At 49.3% G+C, this 16,909-nt stretch overlaps 1 protein-coding gene and 1 non-coding gene across 3 annotated transcripts; one reads left to right on the top strand and one right to left on the bottom strand.

The window, feature by feature from the left end:
* Positions 1-188: 188 nt before the first annotated feature.
* BATF3 (basic leucine zipper ATF-like transcription factor 3) lies at positions 189-14,653 on the bottom strand. 2 transcript variants are annotated; one of them, XM_010366097.2, is made up of 3 exons: positions 14,182-14,653; positions 11,061-11,165; positions 189-751 (listed from the first exon to the last, which is right to left on the bottom strand). In XM_010366097.2, the coding sequence occupies exons 1-3, from the start codon at positions 14,329-14,331 to the stop codon at positions 563-565; spliced, it is 444 nt and encodes a 147-aa protein (XP_010364399.1). In that variant the 5' UTR covers positions 14,332-14,653; the 3' UTR covers positions 189-562. The 2 variants fall into 2 exon arrangements, with proteins under 2 accessions (XP_010364399.1, XP_010364400.1); XM_010366098.2 differs by lacking the exon at positions 14,182-14,653 and adding an exon at positions 13,830-14,107.
* Positions 6,285-6,388, top strand: LOC115899367. Its single transcript, XR_004059093.1, has one exon. It is a non-coding gene; the product is annotated as a U6 spliceosomal RNA (small nuclear RNA).
* Positions 14,654-16,909: the final 2,256 nt, after the last annotated feature.

Below are 16,909 nucleotides of genomic sequence, written 5' to 3'. Positions count from 1 at the left end.
TGACCCAGCTGGGTCAAAGACTTCTGAAGGCCTAGAAGTGGCGAGGAAGTCCCATTGGTTTATGCTCCAACACAGCCCCCTAAAGCCACCTCCCCTGTCTGCCATGGAGGTGGCTGTGGGAGAGTAGCCAGGCAGGGAAGCAAGACCCATGAGCCACAGAACACCCGGAGAAGACAAAAGATGACCTCTCCAGGAAAAGGAAGTGTATTGTGCCTCTAAATTCCAAGAACTGGAGAAGGGAGAGACAATAAGCATCTTTATTATCCAAATTCTAGAGGAAATGGCTCTGCATAACAGCAGAACCTAATAGCTGCCAGGGTGGATGAGAAGTCATTCCTGAGGGTGGCCTCCATGCTGGATCTGCACAAGGGCTCTGTGAGTCTTGCGCCTGTTGGATGTCATGCTGAGCCCAGTCTGCAGGGGACACAGCTGGCTAGTCCTGGAGCTCCCAGGAGGAGGCCTGGCCACAGGTGCCCCCTGTATACAATTGTGAAGGGAAACCCTTCCTCCCTGGTATGAAAATGACCAAGGCTCCTCGTTGGGCAGAGGAGTGTCCTTGGCTTCATCGGGGCAAGCAGCCGGCCACGGGGTCTGGCCGGGGAGGCACTGGCACAAAGTTCAGGGGGCAGAGCAGCAGCGGACACATCTTCTCATGCTCCTTCAGTGCCTCTGTCAGGTGCTTCAGCTCCTCTGTCAGCTTCCCGATCTCTCTCCGCAGCATGGTGTTTTCTTGCTCCAGGCACTCATATTCCTGGAGGAGACAAAGAATGGGCAACATCATTTCTGATGCGGTCTTCCCTTCCTCCGTCCTCCTGTGCTGCACTGCTTGCCTCTTGCCCATGAAAGCTGTCTCGTTACGCATGTCCCCTCCACCACTCAGATATTCAGGTATTTGTCTATTTGATGAGTGTCTCTCCCCTCCCACTGGGAGAAACTATTTATTGAGGTATACCTTACATAAAATAAAATGTATCTATTTTAAGTATGATCCAGTGAGTTTTGACAAATGTATACACCTGTGTTGATCAATACACAGAACATTGCCATCACTCCAAAAAGCTCCCTCATGCCCCTGTGCAGTTAGTTCCCCCAAATGCTGATGTGCTTCCAAAGATCTCTGTTGGGTTCACAGCTATACTCCCAGCACCTAGAACAGTACCTGGAACACAACAAATGTTTGTTGATTGCACTAACAAACAAACGAAAACATCCCTTGCCTTGGCTTTGCTCCAGCACTCACCTGTTCAGTGTCCTCCCCATCAGAGTTTACAGAGGCGTAGAACTGCAGGGGATCAGAGAGAAACCTTATCCCAATCCACACAATGTAGAAACCATCCATATCCAGCTTGTTCTGGGCACTCCTGCCCTCAATGGACAGACTGTCATTTCTGGGCTGCTCTACTAGAAAAATCCTCTTTAGGGGCTGGGCATAGTGGCTCAAGCCTATAATCCCAGCACTTTGGGAGGCCGAGACGGGCGGATCATGAGGTCAGGAGATCGAGATCATCCTGGCTAACATGGTGAAACCCCGTCTCTACTAAAAAATACAAAAAACTAGCCAGGTGAAGTGGTGGGCGCCTGCAGTCCCAGCTACTCGGGAGGCTGAGGCAGGAGAATGGCGTAAACCCGGGAGGTGGAGCTTGCAGTGAGCTGAGATTGCGCCACTGCACTTCAGTCTGGGCGACAGAGCGAGACTCCGTCTCAAAAAAAAAAAAAAGAAAAAAGAAAAATCCTCTTTGCTGGGCATGGTGACACAAGCTTGTAATCTCAGCACTTTGGGAGGTCAAGGTGGGAGGATCACTTAAGGCCAGGAGTTTGAGACCAGCCTGGACAACACAGTGGGACCCCATCTCTAAAAAAATTTTTTTTAATTAGCCAGGCATGGTGATGCACACCTATAGTCCCAGGTACTTGAGAGGCTCCACCAGGAGGATTGCTTGAGCCTGGGATTTCGAGGCTGCAATAAGCCATGATTACAGCACAGCACTCCAGCCTGGGTAACAGAGAAAGATCCCAACACAAAAAAGAAAGAAGAAAGAAAGAGAGAGAGAGAGAGAGAGAGAGAGAGAGAGAGAGAGAGAGAGAGAGAGAGAGAAAGGAAGGGAGGGAGGGAGGGAGGGAGAGAAAAGAAAAGAAAAAGCCCTTATTTGTACTGATCCAAACTCTCCCACTTTCAAATGTACCTATCGGGCTTGGTTCTATTTAATAGAACCACACCTAGTAGATCCAATGCTTTTTTCAACATCGCATTTCTTGAAATGTTAGGATACAGCCCCGTACCACTTCCCTTTACATATTCTCTGAACTCAGTTGTCTCAGGTCCTCTGAGTTCCTTGCATCAGGCTTTTCTTTGCCCTTCTGGGGACCCTCACCAACACATACTCCAATTTGCCAGAATATCTCAGAAAATGTTGCTCCCAGGATGCAATGCATGGTTCTGGAGACCATGCCAAGGGCAAACGTGTGGCAGTGACCTCTCCTGTGCTGGGCCCAAGCTGCTGAGGATTCTTCCTGAGCCTACACAGAAATGCAAGATTTGTCTGCCTGTGCTGCTTCTTTGTCTGTCCTTGGATGATGATGGATGCTACGGGGCTTAAGGGTAGGGTTTTACATCCATCTCCACTGAATTTCATTCCTTATTTGGACATCTTCCAGCCCAGCAAAATCGCAAAATCTTTTTGAATCTCAATTGCATTGTCTCATGAATGATGATAGCACACAGCTTTAAGCCATCCACTAACTTAACATGCAGGTCTTCCTTTTCTTCATCCGAGTCATTAATAAGTTCTACAATAAATAGCCAATAGCAGAGCTCTACGGCATGCCAATAGAGACCCTCTCTAGGCTGGCAATCTCATTTAAATCTTGCTGAAATGTTTTCATTCATTTCTAGTTTATAGTAAGGCTTTGTTGTATCATGCACACCATGCATTTCCCAAGCTCAGGGCCCAATTGTGTTACTCTTCACACTTTCTCTCTGAGTAGTAATTTTAAGGGAGTATCACTAAAGAAATCTGATCTTATAGCCCCCAAAGACACATGCAAATTATCAATCCTGCCCCTTTGCTCATGCAGTTATCCTCAACTGGACTGCCTTCCTCCTTTTCTGCGTGGGTTCAGCTCAAGCCCACCAACTCTAGGAAGGCTTCTCTGACCACAGTACCTACAGGAACCACATCTTTTATTATGTGTTCTATTCTATTTTGTATCATATTCAATCTCATTCATATTAAGTAATGTCTCCCCCCAAAGATCAGAAATGTAAAGGACCTAGGAACTTCTGCTACTCCTCTCCTCTACCTCCACCTGATGCACCACACCACCAGCATCTACATGCTCAGTGATTCCTCAGCCCTCATCCTCTGCTTTTTCTTTAACTCCATCCTTTCCTTTCATAATGGACTCTCGGCATCTTCCTCCCTTTCAGAAGCAAGGGGTCTGGCAGGGCTGCCTGTAAAGTCTATCTGAGCCATTCCCCAGGCAGGCTCCCAGGGTGTTCTGGAGCACTCTCCAGGGCAGCAGGCTGTTCTGGGAACATGTGGCTTCACCAGTATACCGGCCCCATTCTGCGTCCATCCTCCTCCCTGCCTCCCACTCCCAAGCCCTCACGCCCTCCTCTGGCCTCTGACAAGCTCTAGTTCTGGAGTCAGAATTCTGTCTACAAACCCAGCAACAAGCCCTCCATGGGCAAGGGGAGAGTCTGGATGGGAGGATGGGATGGAGGCCGAGGCGTCAAGGGAATCCTGCAGGCAGTAGAGGGATGAGAAAAGCTGCAGCACACACACACATCTGCAAACACACACTCACACACTCATACACACATACACAGAGTCACACATGTATCCACAAACACACACACTCTCATACACACTCACACACACTCTCGCACACATACACACTCACACACACTCATACACAGCCACACACACACGTCCGCAAACACATATTCACTCTCATACACACACTCTCACACATGTACACACTCACACACAGTCACACAGTCACACAGTCATACACACATACACACACCTCGCACACTCAGTCACACACACTCACAGACTCACATCCACACTTCACACATTCACTTTCACATAAGCACTCACACTCACACACACTCCACCCTGCAGCTGGAAATGCCCTTCACTTTCAAGTAAAATGGAGACTACATGTGAATAGTTCCAACATGTTAACATTTTAAGTAGATTCCGAAGGACAAGAAGCCCTCTTCCTTTGGTAGAATATTCCAAGCTGCCTTTCTACATATACTGAATTCCACAGCAAGAGGCTCTGAGCTTCGCAGCTTTGTCTCTGGAAGCCATGTGCGCAGCCCTGTGGCCTGAGGCTTCCCTGAGGTCCCCTGCCCTCCCCCAACCCCTGCTCAGAGTCGTCAGAGCTTCCCGTCACAGATGCCCCACAGGCCCCTCATCTGCCTTCTCCACAGGGACTTTCTCTTCCAGGATTTAAGCTTTACTTATAAACCGGCTAAGGGACTTTTATTGAGCTGAGGGAATAACAAGAAGAGAAGTCAAAATAGGTGAGACCAGTCCTATGAAAACAAAAAGAGGAGCTGGGAGGGAAGGAAGAAGAGGCCAGAGAACACCGAATAGCAGCAAAAGGGGGAAGAAATGAAACCCACCTCACACCCAGAAGAAATTCCTGGAGTAAACACAAACAAAAAGCAAGCAAAGAACATTAAACCCTTCATTATTTCCAAAAATATGACCCATCTAGCTCTAATTCTGCCAAGTTCCAAATCCTTTGCTACACGAGGGTTTGAGGTTGCTGTACTCCCTCTCTGGGTATTTGCCAGGACAGTTTCAAAGCAGACACCTAAAAATTAGAGGTGGTGAAATCACTGTGGATCCCAGTTCTGCCTCAGAAATGAAGCTGCCTAAGGCAGTGGATCTCAAGTAGGGCAACTGTGGCAGTCAGCAGGGGACACTGGCAGTGTATGGAGACAGTTTGGGTTATCACAGCTGGTGGGGGGTGCTACTACATCATGTGGCTAGAGGACAGGGATGCTGCTCAACGTCCAACAGCACAGAGGACAGATCCCCAACAACCAGGAATTAATGCTGCCCCACACATCAACAGTGTTGAGGCTGAGAAACCCTGTTCTGGGCATCTAGGAGCAAGTGACTGGGATCAAGGGGCTGTCTAGGGATACGCAGGGTCCAGGGTGCCTCTGAGGCTAAAGACAGGATCAAGGACTGGTAAAGAAGTGAGTACCAGGGAGCACAGATGACAACTACAGTGATAAGGAAAGAAGGAGGAACAGGCCACCAGGAAGCCACAGCCACACACAGACCCCATTTCACAAATTAGAAAACTAAAGCTCTGAGAGGTACAGTGACTTTTCCAAGGTTACACAGACTTGGGATCTGACTCCTAACTTCAAGGTCAACTGCAGCTCTCTTGTAGCATCAACAATTCTGCGTTTAGTTGGCAGGGTCTGGGTCCAGATTTCCCCATGATGGTTACCAGAAGTAAGAGGCTGTAAGATCTCAGTACTTTAGAATAAGTCTACTCCCAAGCCTTCACTGATGCACTTCCCAGCAGAAAAACTGTGTTACCAGCAAGGGCTGTAAAAATGAGTGTCATAATCAGTTTCTAAGCCACATGGGTGCTGGCATGAAGCTTCCTCTTAGAACATGCAGTACCTGAAAAAACCATGGCGACACACAACATAATCACATTGCCCAAGTCATTCATCAGTTTGTGACATTTGGGGCTCCTCAGGATGGCACTGCTGCTTTCCTTTTCTGACTCAAAATTCTTTCTCAGTCTTACACCTTTGGGATGTCTGGTCGAACCAGTCTGACCCACTTCTGAGCCACCTTTCAGCCTGGGTGAGAGGAGACCCTGCCTATTCACTTTGGTTCTCATTTGTCAGTGTGGACTTTGGCATGCGCCTAGTGTTCAGAGATGAATGCAGGTCAAAATCCCCACGGGAGATGTGAGCGGGTTGGAGGGATGATTTGAAAGCCCACAGTGAACTCTGAGGTCTACAGACACATGCTAAGAACTGCTTCTCATCACCATAGTCCAACGGCCAGCAACCACTGCCCAGAAAACTCTACGTGAAGGGGAACCCCAGCCCCTGCCTCTCTGGCTTGGCCTGTGCAGCCTCTTCCCCCATCCTTCCCTCCACAGAGGTCTCGCCTTGACGGACACTCCTAGGCCTTTGGAGATGGAGAACAAGGAGGGGAGGAGGTGGCCAAAAAACTCCTAAGAGCTGCAGTTGGAGCAAGTTTCTCAGGGCGTTGGAGGCAACAGAGGCTCAAGTGCTCACTTGAGCAGCACATACACTGAAATTGGAATGATACAGGGATTAGCATGGCCCCTGCACAAGGATAATATGCAAATTCATAAAGTGTTCCATTTTTTAAAAAAAACCAGGAAGACCAAAGAGTAAAAAACAACCCAAAAAACCAGAGGCTCAAGTGCAGGTGGAGTATGTGAGTGAGGTGAGCAGAGAAAAGTGGAAACTCTTGTTGCCCAGGCTGGAGTGAAGTGGCGCGATCTTGGCTCACTGCAACCTCCGCCTCCCAGGTTCAAGCGATTCTCCTGCCTCAGCCTCCCGAGTAGTTGGGACTACAGGCACACGCCACCATACCCGGCTAATTTTTCTATTTTTAGTAGAAATGGGGTTTCGCCCTGTTGGCCAGGCTGGTCTTAAACTCCTGGCCTCAAGTGATCCACCCACCTCAGCCTCCCAAAGAGTTTGGATCACAGGCATGAGCCACTGTGCCTGGTCAAAAAGTGGAAACTTTAAACACGTTTGCTCCAAATATCCCCCCTCACGATATGCAAGAAATGCAACTACAGAGCTTGAGTTACTTTGAGATACTCAGAAATGCAATCCCTGCAGTGTGGGGTAGAGGAACAGCAGAAGAAAGCCCTTTTGATGCGCCACAGTCTCCAGGGAGCAGCAGGCAGTGGCTGTCAGTGGCTGTTTTCTGGGCCCTCTGGTGTCTCCCAATGAGCTGGCCTCACTCCAGATTTGAGGAGGAGGTTCCTATGCATGGCGTCCCCATGCTAGATTGGCCTGGGAGGTCCAGGGGTCCTAAGGGGCTGTCATGGCCAGAAGCAGTGTGCAAGGCGCTCTGTGCTCAACTCACTGGAGCTTGGCAAAAGGGTTCTTTACACCATTTTTAAACCAGATACCTTGCCTCCAATAGTAGATTTAATCATCCAATGATCCCTACAGCTACAATGCTTTCCTGGAAGGAACAGGGAAGGGATTACTCACATGGTGAGTAATGATTCGGTTCAGAAATGATGTTCCTCTGGTTCTGCAGAAGGTTTGGGATATATTTCCATTTTCCTAAGCCAGTTCCCTGCTTCCTCACACCCACTTGTGACCAGCGACACTTGTGTGGAGCTAGTGAAGCTAAGGTGAGGGCTACAGCTCTGGGGTCTGTATACAGGTGGAGCCACTGTCCTAGCCTCTTTGACCTTGTGTTTCTCAATAAAACTGGCCTTGCTGAGGTGATCTGCCAGTGGTGTGTAATCCTGACCCATTCCTTCAGCCCCACAGAGAGACAGGCGAAGGGGGTGCTCTTCCATGGAGGGTCTAGGCTTCAGATCAACCCGCCCCATTTCTGGAAAGGGCAACTGGCATGACTGTCATGCAACACAGTCTCTGGGTTGGAGAGCAGGCCAGGGACCCTACAGAAGGGGTCTCCACCCCACAGTTCCAAGAGGGATCAGATAGGGGTAAACGTGGCACCACCCTGAAGTTCCCAGGCACCTGGTTCACTTGGTTATGAGCCAGTTTTATTGAGAAAAGGCCAGTTTTATTGAGAAACACAAGGTCAAAGAGGCTAGGACAGTGGCTCCACCTGTATACAGACCCCAGAGCTGTAGCCCTCACCTTAGCTTCACTTAGAGCCAACGCTTCATACAGGTACTTTTCTTGATACTGTGGTAAAGTTCTGTATTTACATTACCTTCTGTGGCAGGCAGCATAATCGATCCACCCCTCACAGAAGTCTACATTCTAATCTCTTGAACCTGTGACTATGTCACCTTACATAGCAAAAGGGACTATGCGGATATGATTAAGAAGCGTGAGATGGGGAGACTATCCTGAATTATCCAGGCAGACCCAATGCAATCCTAAGGGTCCTCGTAAGTGAAAGAGGGTGTCGGGGAGTCAGAGAAGATGTGACAATGGAAACAGCACCAGAGTATTGCAGCCTGAGAAAGACGCAACCGGCCATTGCTGGCTCTGAAGATGGAAGGAGACCATAAGCCCAGGAACACTGAAGCCTCCGGAAGCTGGAAAAAGCAAGAAAACGAATCTTCTCCAGAACCTCCAGAAGGAAGGCAGCCCTGCTGCCATCTTCATTTTGACCCAATGTGACCCACTTCTGATGTGTGACTGCCAAAACTGTAAGACAGTGTAAGATAGTAAATTTTAAACCACCCAATGTGTGACAGTTTGTTTCAGCAGCAGTAGGAAATTAACATCGTTTCCTTGGGAAATTCTAGGTTTCCCACTGACAGGCAAGGCATGAGATCTTCCTCTTCTCTTTGTGACCCAATGGCAATGCTTGGTATTTGTGAAATGGATCTACTTGACGGTGCTCCATGAAAGATCTTGTCCAAGATCTTGTCCTCTGGATACATATTCAGTCCAGACTTACAACTGATGTTTTTAAAACTAGTTTTTAAAAATATTAATGCACCTGGCTGGGACTAGGAGCTTCTTCAGGAGTAATGCCTTGGCCATCCAGCAGCACATGTGGTCTGAATATAGGGCCATGCACTAACTGGGAGCCACAGGTCCCCTCTGGGGGCTATTTTGGTAACACGATGCTAGAATCACAATTGCTTCAGGAGCAATGAGGAAGAAAGAAAGGAGGCAAAGGGCATTACCATTCTTCTGTGGAAATTCTTCAGGATGAAGGCTGGGAGGGACCTTCCATGACACTAGTCTAGAGATCCCAGCCTCCTTCGAGGGCCCAGCCTTCTTACTTCAGGAAGGAATCTGACATTTATGATTTATGCCACATTGTGAATTTATATCAGAAGGTCACCTCTCTGTGGAGTATGTGCATTCTAAATTTGTTGTTTATTGTTAGAGTTTTAAGATTGCCCTTTTCCTCTCCTCTCCCCAACACATCTCAGAGTCTTTACATTGCCAGTGCCCCAGAATGGCCTTGCTGAGACAAGCATGGCAGGAGACCTAGCACAATGCCTCACGCCTGTAATTCCAACACTTTGGGAGGCCAAGGCAGGTGGATCACTTGAGTCCAGGAGTCTGAAACTACCCTGAGCAACATGGCAAAACCCCATGTCTACAAAACTACAAAAATGGCCAGGCGCGGTGGCTCATGCCTGTAATCCCAGCACTTGGGAGGCCGAGGCGGGTGAATCATGAGGTCAGGAGGACGAGACCAGCCTGGCCAACATGGTGAAACCCCGTCTCTACTAAAAATACAAAAAATTAGCTGGGCGTAGTGGCGGGCACCTGTGGTCCCAGCTACTCGGGAGGCTGAGGCAGGAGAATCTCTAGAACCCAGGAGGCAGAGATTGCAGTGAGCCGAGATTGTACCACTGCACTCCAGCCTGGGCAACAGAGTGAGACTCTGTCTCAAAACAAACAAAACAAAACAAAAGACAAAATTAAGGGTAGAGGTTGGAAGATTGCTTGAGCCTGGGAGGTGAAGGCTGCAGCAAGCCATGATCATGCCATTGCACTCCAGCCTGGGCAACAGAGCAAGATTCTGTCTCAAAAAAATAAGAAAGTATGGCAGGAAAGAGCTAAACTAAAATCTTTAATTATGCACACCAACCCCGACAAAGACAAGAACATGGAACTGTGGCCCATTCCAATCAAAAAGATCCTCGGATGCTTTTGAGGCCAGTTCCTGGTATGGAGCAGCCCCAGGTCCCAACTGCAGGATTATGCAGGTGTACGCATGAGGGTGGAGGGAAAAGGAATGGCTTAGGATAAATCCTAGGCTTCTGATTTGAGTGATAAGAAAGATGGTTCGCTCCATTAACTACAGTTTGAAGACAATGAAAAGAGAAAGTCTCCGGGTAAATGGATAATAACACTCTTTTATGGATGTGGTACATCACAGCAGCCTGCAGTGGACCCATGGGGAAACAGCTCAGCAGACGCTGAAGTTATGGGGTCTAGGGTCCAGGACATAGGGCCTGCCTGGAGTAATCAATGTTGGGAGCTGGTGCTGGGAGAACAGATTAATAGATTAAGTCTCCCAGGGTGAGAAAAAACAAAGGGCAGAGTTTGAAACACTCGTCACCACCAACATTTAAGGAAATAGAGGGTAGAAGGCTAACAAAGAAATGGAGAAAAGAAAATTGGTGAAGAGGATCAGGAAAACTAGGAAATGTGGTCTTTTAGAAGCAAAAGAGGGGAAAGCTTTAAGAAGAGATGGGTCCAAAGTGTCAAATGTTCTAACAAGGTAAAGGATGATGAGACCAGAAAGAGGGTCCTGGATAGGGCAGTGCCAGGGCACAGGTGGCTGCAGTGGGAGCAGCTTCTGTAGGGTGTGTGTGTGTGTGTACACATGCATGTTGGGTACATGTGTGGATGTGTGTGTCTATGTGCGCATATATGTGTGTCAGGTGGAGAGGAGGTAGCAGAAATTAAATCACAGAGGACTGGGGAATAACCAGGAACCGGGGACACAGAGACAACAGGTGTAACTACTCTTTTTTAAGAAGCAAGGATGTTAAGGGATTACTTTGGAGGGAAAAAAAAAAAAAAGCAAAACAAGAAGCAAGGATGTAAGGGAAGGAAAGAAATGGAGCAAGAACTTGAAAGTGAATCAGGGTCCAGAAGAGGCTTTGTTTTGTTTTATAATGAAAGAAACTTGAACATGAGAAGCACCTGGTGGATGAGGGAGAAATGAACATGTGTGTGAGCAAACAGTGAGAACACTGGGCTGGAAGGACCTGGCAGAAATTAGATATGAGTGATGCTGAAATCGTGATAAAGAGAACAGTGATACCATCACCCCCACTCCCATGCAAGGGCAGAGGTGGTGTGGTTCTCAGGTGGCTTATCCCTACCACGGTCTCACCTCATGGAGCTTGTCAGCCTTCTGGGTCTGCTTCTTCCGACTTCTCTGAGCAGCAACTCGGTTTTTTTCTCTTCTTCGGACCTTCCTGTCATCATCCTCAGGGCTCTGGGGAAAAACATTGGGTGGGCGTGATGTCGTGGCCCCTCGCCTTACCCTTCTCTGCCCTGTCTCGTCACTCAGCGTTGTTCACAGAGTTTCACCATTTGCTTTGCAGTAGACAGCAGCACTAGTTGCTACACCAATGGGCTCACAACAGCCCCTTGCCCAGGAGCACTCACTATGTGAGTGTGTGAAGTGTGTGGTGTGACTGCTGTTTAAAAGATGAGGAATAAGAAACTCAGAGGGGTTAAGGACCTTGCTCCAGGTATTACAGCCACCAAGTGGGTGAGTGGGAAGTGGAACTCAGGTCTGTTGGTCTCCAAACCAACGTTCATAAACCTCTAGCCCACAGGGCGTGTGCCTGGAAGAGCTGTGGTGTCAATGTTGTCCATCTGAGACTGGAAAGCTGGGCAGGGGCAGGGGGTGGTGGAGAGATCTGCTATCTGGAACTTGCTATTGGGTGGTGGAGAGATCTGCTATCTGGAACTTGCTGTTTGCCAGTCCTTACACCACCACGCATGAAAGGTACTTTTGATGCTGCATGCAAATCATGATTACACTTGTAACTAATTGCAACCACATAACTCTACCAACACACCAAATGATCTTAAACCCCACTGACAATGTACTCATTTGAACAATGCTTGGCTGACATTTTGTTTCAGAAGTCAGAGTGAATCAGAAAGCAAATTTTTGATGTGTCTTGAAAGCTGTTAGCTATACATAAGATTTAACCAAATTCAGTCAAATCCCTCAAGAGTGATCATGAAACAGGCAGGCGGAAAAATGTACGGACCGTGGTAAAAACACTTCAATCAGTTATAGAAAACATGAAAAAGTAGAGCAGTATTTGCTTTCTAGAACCCCATGAGAAGACACCGCCAAGCGGGAAAAATACCACACTTACAGAGTTTAAGAGCCAAGAGGTACAAATACAGGAAAACCACTCAGTTATTAATATTCATGGAATGCAAATGTTAATAACACAAAAATGGATATTTTCAGTTATCATTTGATCTTGTCCTGTATTCCAAATAAGACACACATCTTCCCAAGTTACTGCAGGTAAGAATTTTTTATAACGGTATAAAAAGGAGAAGAATAAATAACATACATAGCAAATAGAAGCTTAAGGGAACAGAGACAAAGTATGAAAATACAGTCTTCTAGAGAGGCAAAGAAGTCTTGATAAACAAAACCAGAACATTACAGGGGAACATGTGGTTAGAAGACAGCTCTTTAGCTTTAGAATCACACCGATCCTAGTTTTGTCTCTTAGTGTCAACATGGCCTTGTGTAAATTGTTTAAATTCTCTAAATTTTCAGTTTTCTCATTTATTGCAGGCATAATTCATTCATTCTTTCAATAGGTATTAACTGAGCACCCACCATGTGCCAGACACTGTCCTAGACACTGGGGATACAAGCCCTAAACAAAGGGTCAGTGAACTCTGCAGACTTGGTGCTAACAGCCTAATGTTTAGGATTGGGATACGATGAAATGAGATTTTGTCCTAAAGCTCCCAGCACACAGTATGCCCTCAAGAAGTTACCTGCCTTTGTTGAAGTTGCTACTTAAAAAAAAATGTATTCTGCATAGTGTTTTTCATGCCTCTGCTCTCTGTAATCAAAAAGTCACTAGCACAAGAAAGCAGCCTGCCTACTGCCCTCGGGGAGCTGACTCTAAACTGGACTCATCACCATGATCACACCTGCCAACCTAGCAGAAACATTTAGTCAAGACAGAAAGAGGTGAGCAAAAGTTAGAGATAGTATTACGTTATTAACCGTATCTGATTCAGTCTCAAAGATCCTGAGAGATCGATGTTATATTCATTTTACAGATGGGGAAACGGAGGGTCGGAGAGGTTAAACAAATTGCTCAAGGCTGCTCAGCCTGTGTGTGGCAAAGCCGAAGCCCAAACTCAGATCTCTGTGACACTCCAGCGTCACCCGATGACATGTGCCCGGCGCTGAATTGGGAAGGTGGGGAGTAAGGATGAAAAGACCCAGTCTTCGTCGTAAGGCAGGTGGCCAAGACCCAGGCAAAGTTTCCAGATGGCCGTCCCTGTGGCCAGCCTGGTCTGTTTCCTGAGTGCTCAGCTGTAAACGTTGCTAGGGGACAGCGAACTGGGAAGGGGCAAAGGGTTTCCACCAGCTGGGGGCGGAGTCGGCCCTTTGTAGGACCCCCCGCCCAGGCTGACCAGTCCCGCTTTCTCCATTCCCTCGGCAGCCCACCCCTGGGGAAGCCCGGAGGGGCTACAGGCGCGGGCGGTGGGGTGGCAGTCGCTGGCTGCGCGAGGATGGGGCGGCCCCCAGGGCAGTGCGGAGCCCACGTGCCGGGGAGCACCCTCCATGCCTGGCCCAGCCAGGCGTGGGCGCCCTCGGGCTTCTCCTCCCAGAGGGCGAAAGAGCTGGCGCAGGGGCCATTCCAGGCGCCGCGGACACTGTGCGCACGCCGGGGTCCCTGGCTCGCCCCCACGCGCCCACGCCTCCACACCCCCACACCCCCACGCCCCCACGCCCTTACCTCTGCTTGTCTCCGGCCGCACCAGCAACCTCTGCACCTCCGCAGTCACCACCACGGAACTCCGGCACCCACCTCCTCGCCCCCCGCGGCGCGCCGGTTCCCTGCACCCCACGACCCTCCCTGAGCCTCCCGCCCGCTACCTGCGGCTGCGGCTGCGGCTGGTTCCCGGGCGCCGCGACGCTCCTCTGCAGGACGCTGCCGGCGGCCGGGAGCCCTTGCGACATGCCAGGCGCTCCTCCGGCCCGGCCCGCCAGCGCGCCCTGCCCACGGGGCTGCCTACGTGCGCTGTCCCGCCGCGGCCATCCTCGTGCCGCACCCACGGCCCCGCGCCAGCCCCGCCCCCTAGGGCTTCCCGCTCTCCCAGCTCCTCCGCGCGTGGGCCGGGTGTCCCAGCGCGCCAGTCCCGGCAGCAGTCCTTCCCGTCCACGTCTGCCCCGCCCTCCTTCTCCCACCCCCGCCTCGTTTCCTCCTCTGCCCGCCCTCTCTCCGCACCTCGGGGTCCCAAATCCACCCCTGCTGCGACTTTCCGCCGGCGCCCCGCGCTTCGTGGAAGTCACGTGGTGGCTCTGAAACCCCAGAGGGAACGCGAAGCCCACCCACGCGAGGCGACGCCCGGGCGGGTGGGGGCCAGGGGGGCGCCATGCCGCCTTTGGGGTCCTTCGGCCGCTACCGGGGAAGTCAGGTTGAGAAACACAGTGGGTGTTTTGGGGTCGGTGGTTTTTTCCCAGTCCCATCGCGGCATCTTCCTGCGTCTCAGCCACGCCCTGCGCCCGCCTCCCGGCGCGGGGGTCACAGTCCCGGGGCACTTTCTCCGCGGCGATCAGTCATCCGGGTGCCACTCTCGCTCCTCCAGCGGCCCCGGAGCCGCGGCTCTGGGACGAGGACGGCGGCTTCACTGAGTCCCACCGCGCACCCCGAGCCACGGGCGCCCCAGGGACTCTGCAGGGAGCGCCTGCCCTTCTCGTCCCCGGTCCGCCGGGCTGTGTGAGGGAGCGAGGCGGGGCGGCCCCGAGGGTGAATTCCCGGAGCGGAGGGTGGGCAGGGGGAGGGTGTCCCGGACAGAAACGGTGACGGGCTTCCCTGAGAGCGAATCTGCCACGTGGGACGTCACTAGTGACAGGTTTGGGGATCTGGACCCGCCATGCCACGGTTAAATGGCCCAGATCCTTTTTCTCTTTCAAGATTTATCCGCTCCTGTCAAACTGGGGACCGGGTTGAGATAGGGCAAGTCCCTGTCCACCTGCCTGCCCGTCAAAAGATGCGAAGCCAAGACAATTACACGTGGTCCTAGCAAAGGAAACACTAGCTGCCACAGGCTGCGGTCTGCATGCTGTGAGCACCGGGAAAGATAACCGCGATTCGGGATGGGCGGGTGGGAACCAGACCAGAAGGGCAGAAGTGCCTACCAAGTGTGGTCGCTTGGGTCTTCAGGTTTGTGGCCAGCAGTGGGCATGGGGGACAGGCATTTCCGATGCCTTTTTAAATCTTAAATGAGTGCACGTGCCCCCCGCCAGGATTTAAGACCCACTCTTGCAAAAGCTTTGAGAGAACTTGAGTGAACATGGCTTCCTGGCGGCCAGCAGGAAAGCAAACTGAGATTCTTGTTTGTGTGATCAGAAGCTTCGGCCAACTGAGAGTTAGGGAGGAAGACAAGAGGGTGGACGCAGCCCTTTAGAGGTGCAGCGCCACACTCACTCCACACCAGCAAGGCTGCGCAGCAGAGCCAGCGCTACGCTGGGTTATCTGCCCGGATTAATCTTCTCATCTCCGTTATTTCATCACTCAGCTTAATTCGTGGTTGCCCCAGGACTATTTTGCATCCCACAAGGTACCCACACAAGGTCCTTAGCATAGCACTCTACATACACTCAACTGGTGCTCAGTATATGTATTGCACTCGGTCAGCTGAGAGCCCTCATTCCTGAAGCACTAAAAGGACTCTACCGAGCTAGGAAAACCTCTGGGTCAAGGAGTTATCATTTTCGGAAGTGATTTCATTCTCCAGTGTTGTTTATGCACGGAAAGGGCAAGGTAGAAACACCTCGGGAACATTCCCGTGCACTCCCATGCTTTATTCTAGTCATACCCACTTTTCTCACTGAACATCACATTTTAAGTCCTTGGGGGCTGCTTCTTCCCTGTCTCTCCCCAGGGAACCTGGAACCATGCCCCAGCACACACGAACTCTTTATATAGGCATAGTCTACTGTCTTGTGTTATACAAGGGTTTCTTCAAATATATTTAGTCTTGGTTAACTAGTTAGCACTTAGGATAGAGATCAATGTAAAGATCATATATCAAAATGAATGGATTAAATAGGTAGATACAGAAATGAAAATCAGAGAGCTAAAGCAGAATTAAATTCTTATTTAAGTCACGGAAGCAAAGGCAACATAGTGAGACCCCCATCTCTACCAAAAATTAAAAGAAATCAACTAGCGGAGTGTGGTGGTGCATACCTGTAGTCCCAGCTACTCAGGACGCTGAGGCAGGAGGATCACTTAAGCTCAGGAGTTTGAGGCTGCAATGAGCTATGATTGCACCACTGCACTCCAGCCTGGGCAACAGAGCAAGACCTTATCTCAAATAAATAAAATAAAATAAAATAAAATAAAATAAAGTTGTGGAGATAAGACAAGGAGAGGATTTTAAAAGAATACATGTAATAGGAGAAATTGACTTGATAAGATCTGAACTGTATAAAAGGGCTAAATTGTTTTAGATGACAGTATAACCAGAAATGTAAAACAGATTGAATAAATACAGTGCATATGAGGAAGGGTTAATATACAGCCCATTAAAAAAATAAGAATATTGAGACAACCTGCAAAGGTAAATTGCAGAAGGGACATGAAATGGCATTTCCCAGCAGAAGAAATAATCAAGGAAAATAGATATAGGAAAATACATATTAAAATAAGAATCCTTTTTAAATTAGCAAAATAAAAAGTAGTAATATCAAATGCTGGCGAGAGTATGGTGAAATTTGTACTCACATGTTTCACTGGCTTCATTGTAAATTGGCACAAACCTGCTGGAAAGCAGTTTTACTCTCACTTTCAAGAACCATAAAGGAGTCATCACTTTTGACTCAATTTTCCTACTACTAGAAAATCATCCTAGGAAGATCATTGAAAATACTAGGGAGAGAAATACTATATGCACTAAAAGTTCATAATAACATTTTAAGAGTGAAAAATGTAAGCAACATAAATGTCC

This window comes from Rhinopithecus roxellana, chromosome 8 (assembly GCF_007565055.1).
Source record: "Rhinopithecus roxellana isolate Shanxi Qingling chromosome 8, ASM756505v1, whole genome shotgun sequence".
Taxonomy (NCBI): Eukaryota; Metazoa; Chordata; class Mammalia; order Primates; family Cercopithecidae; genus Rhinopithecus; species Rhinopithecus roxellana.
This window is presented reverse-complemented; position numbering and strand designations above follow the sequence as displayed.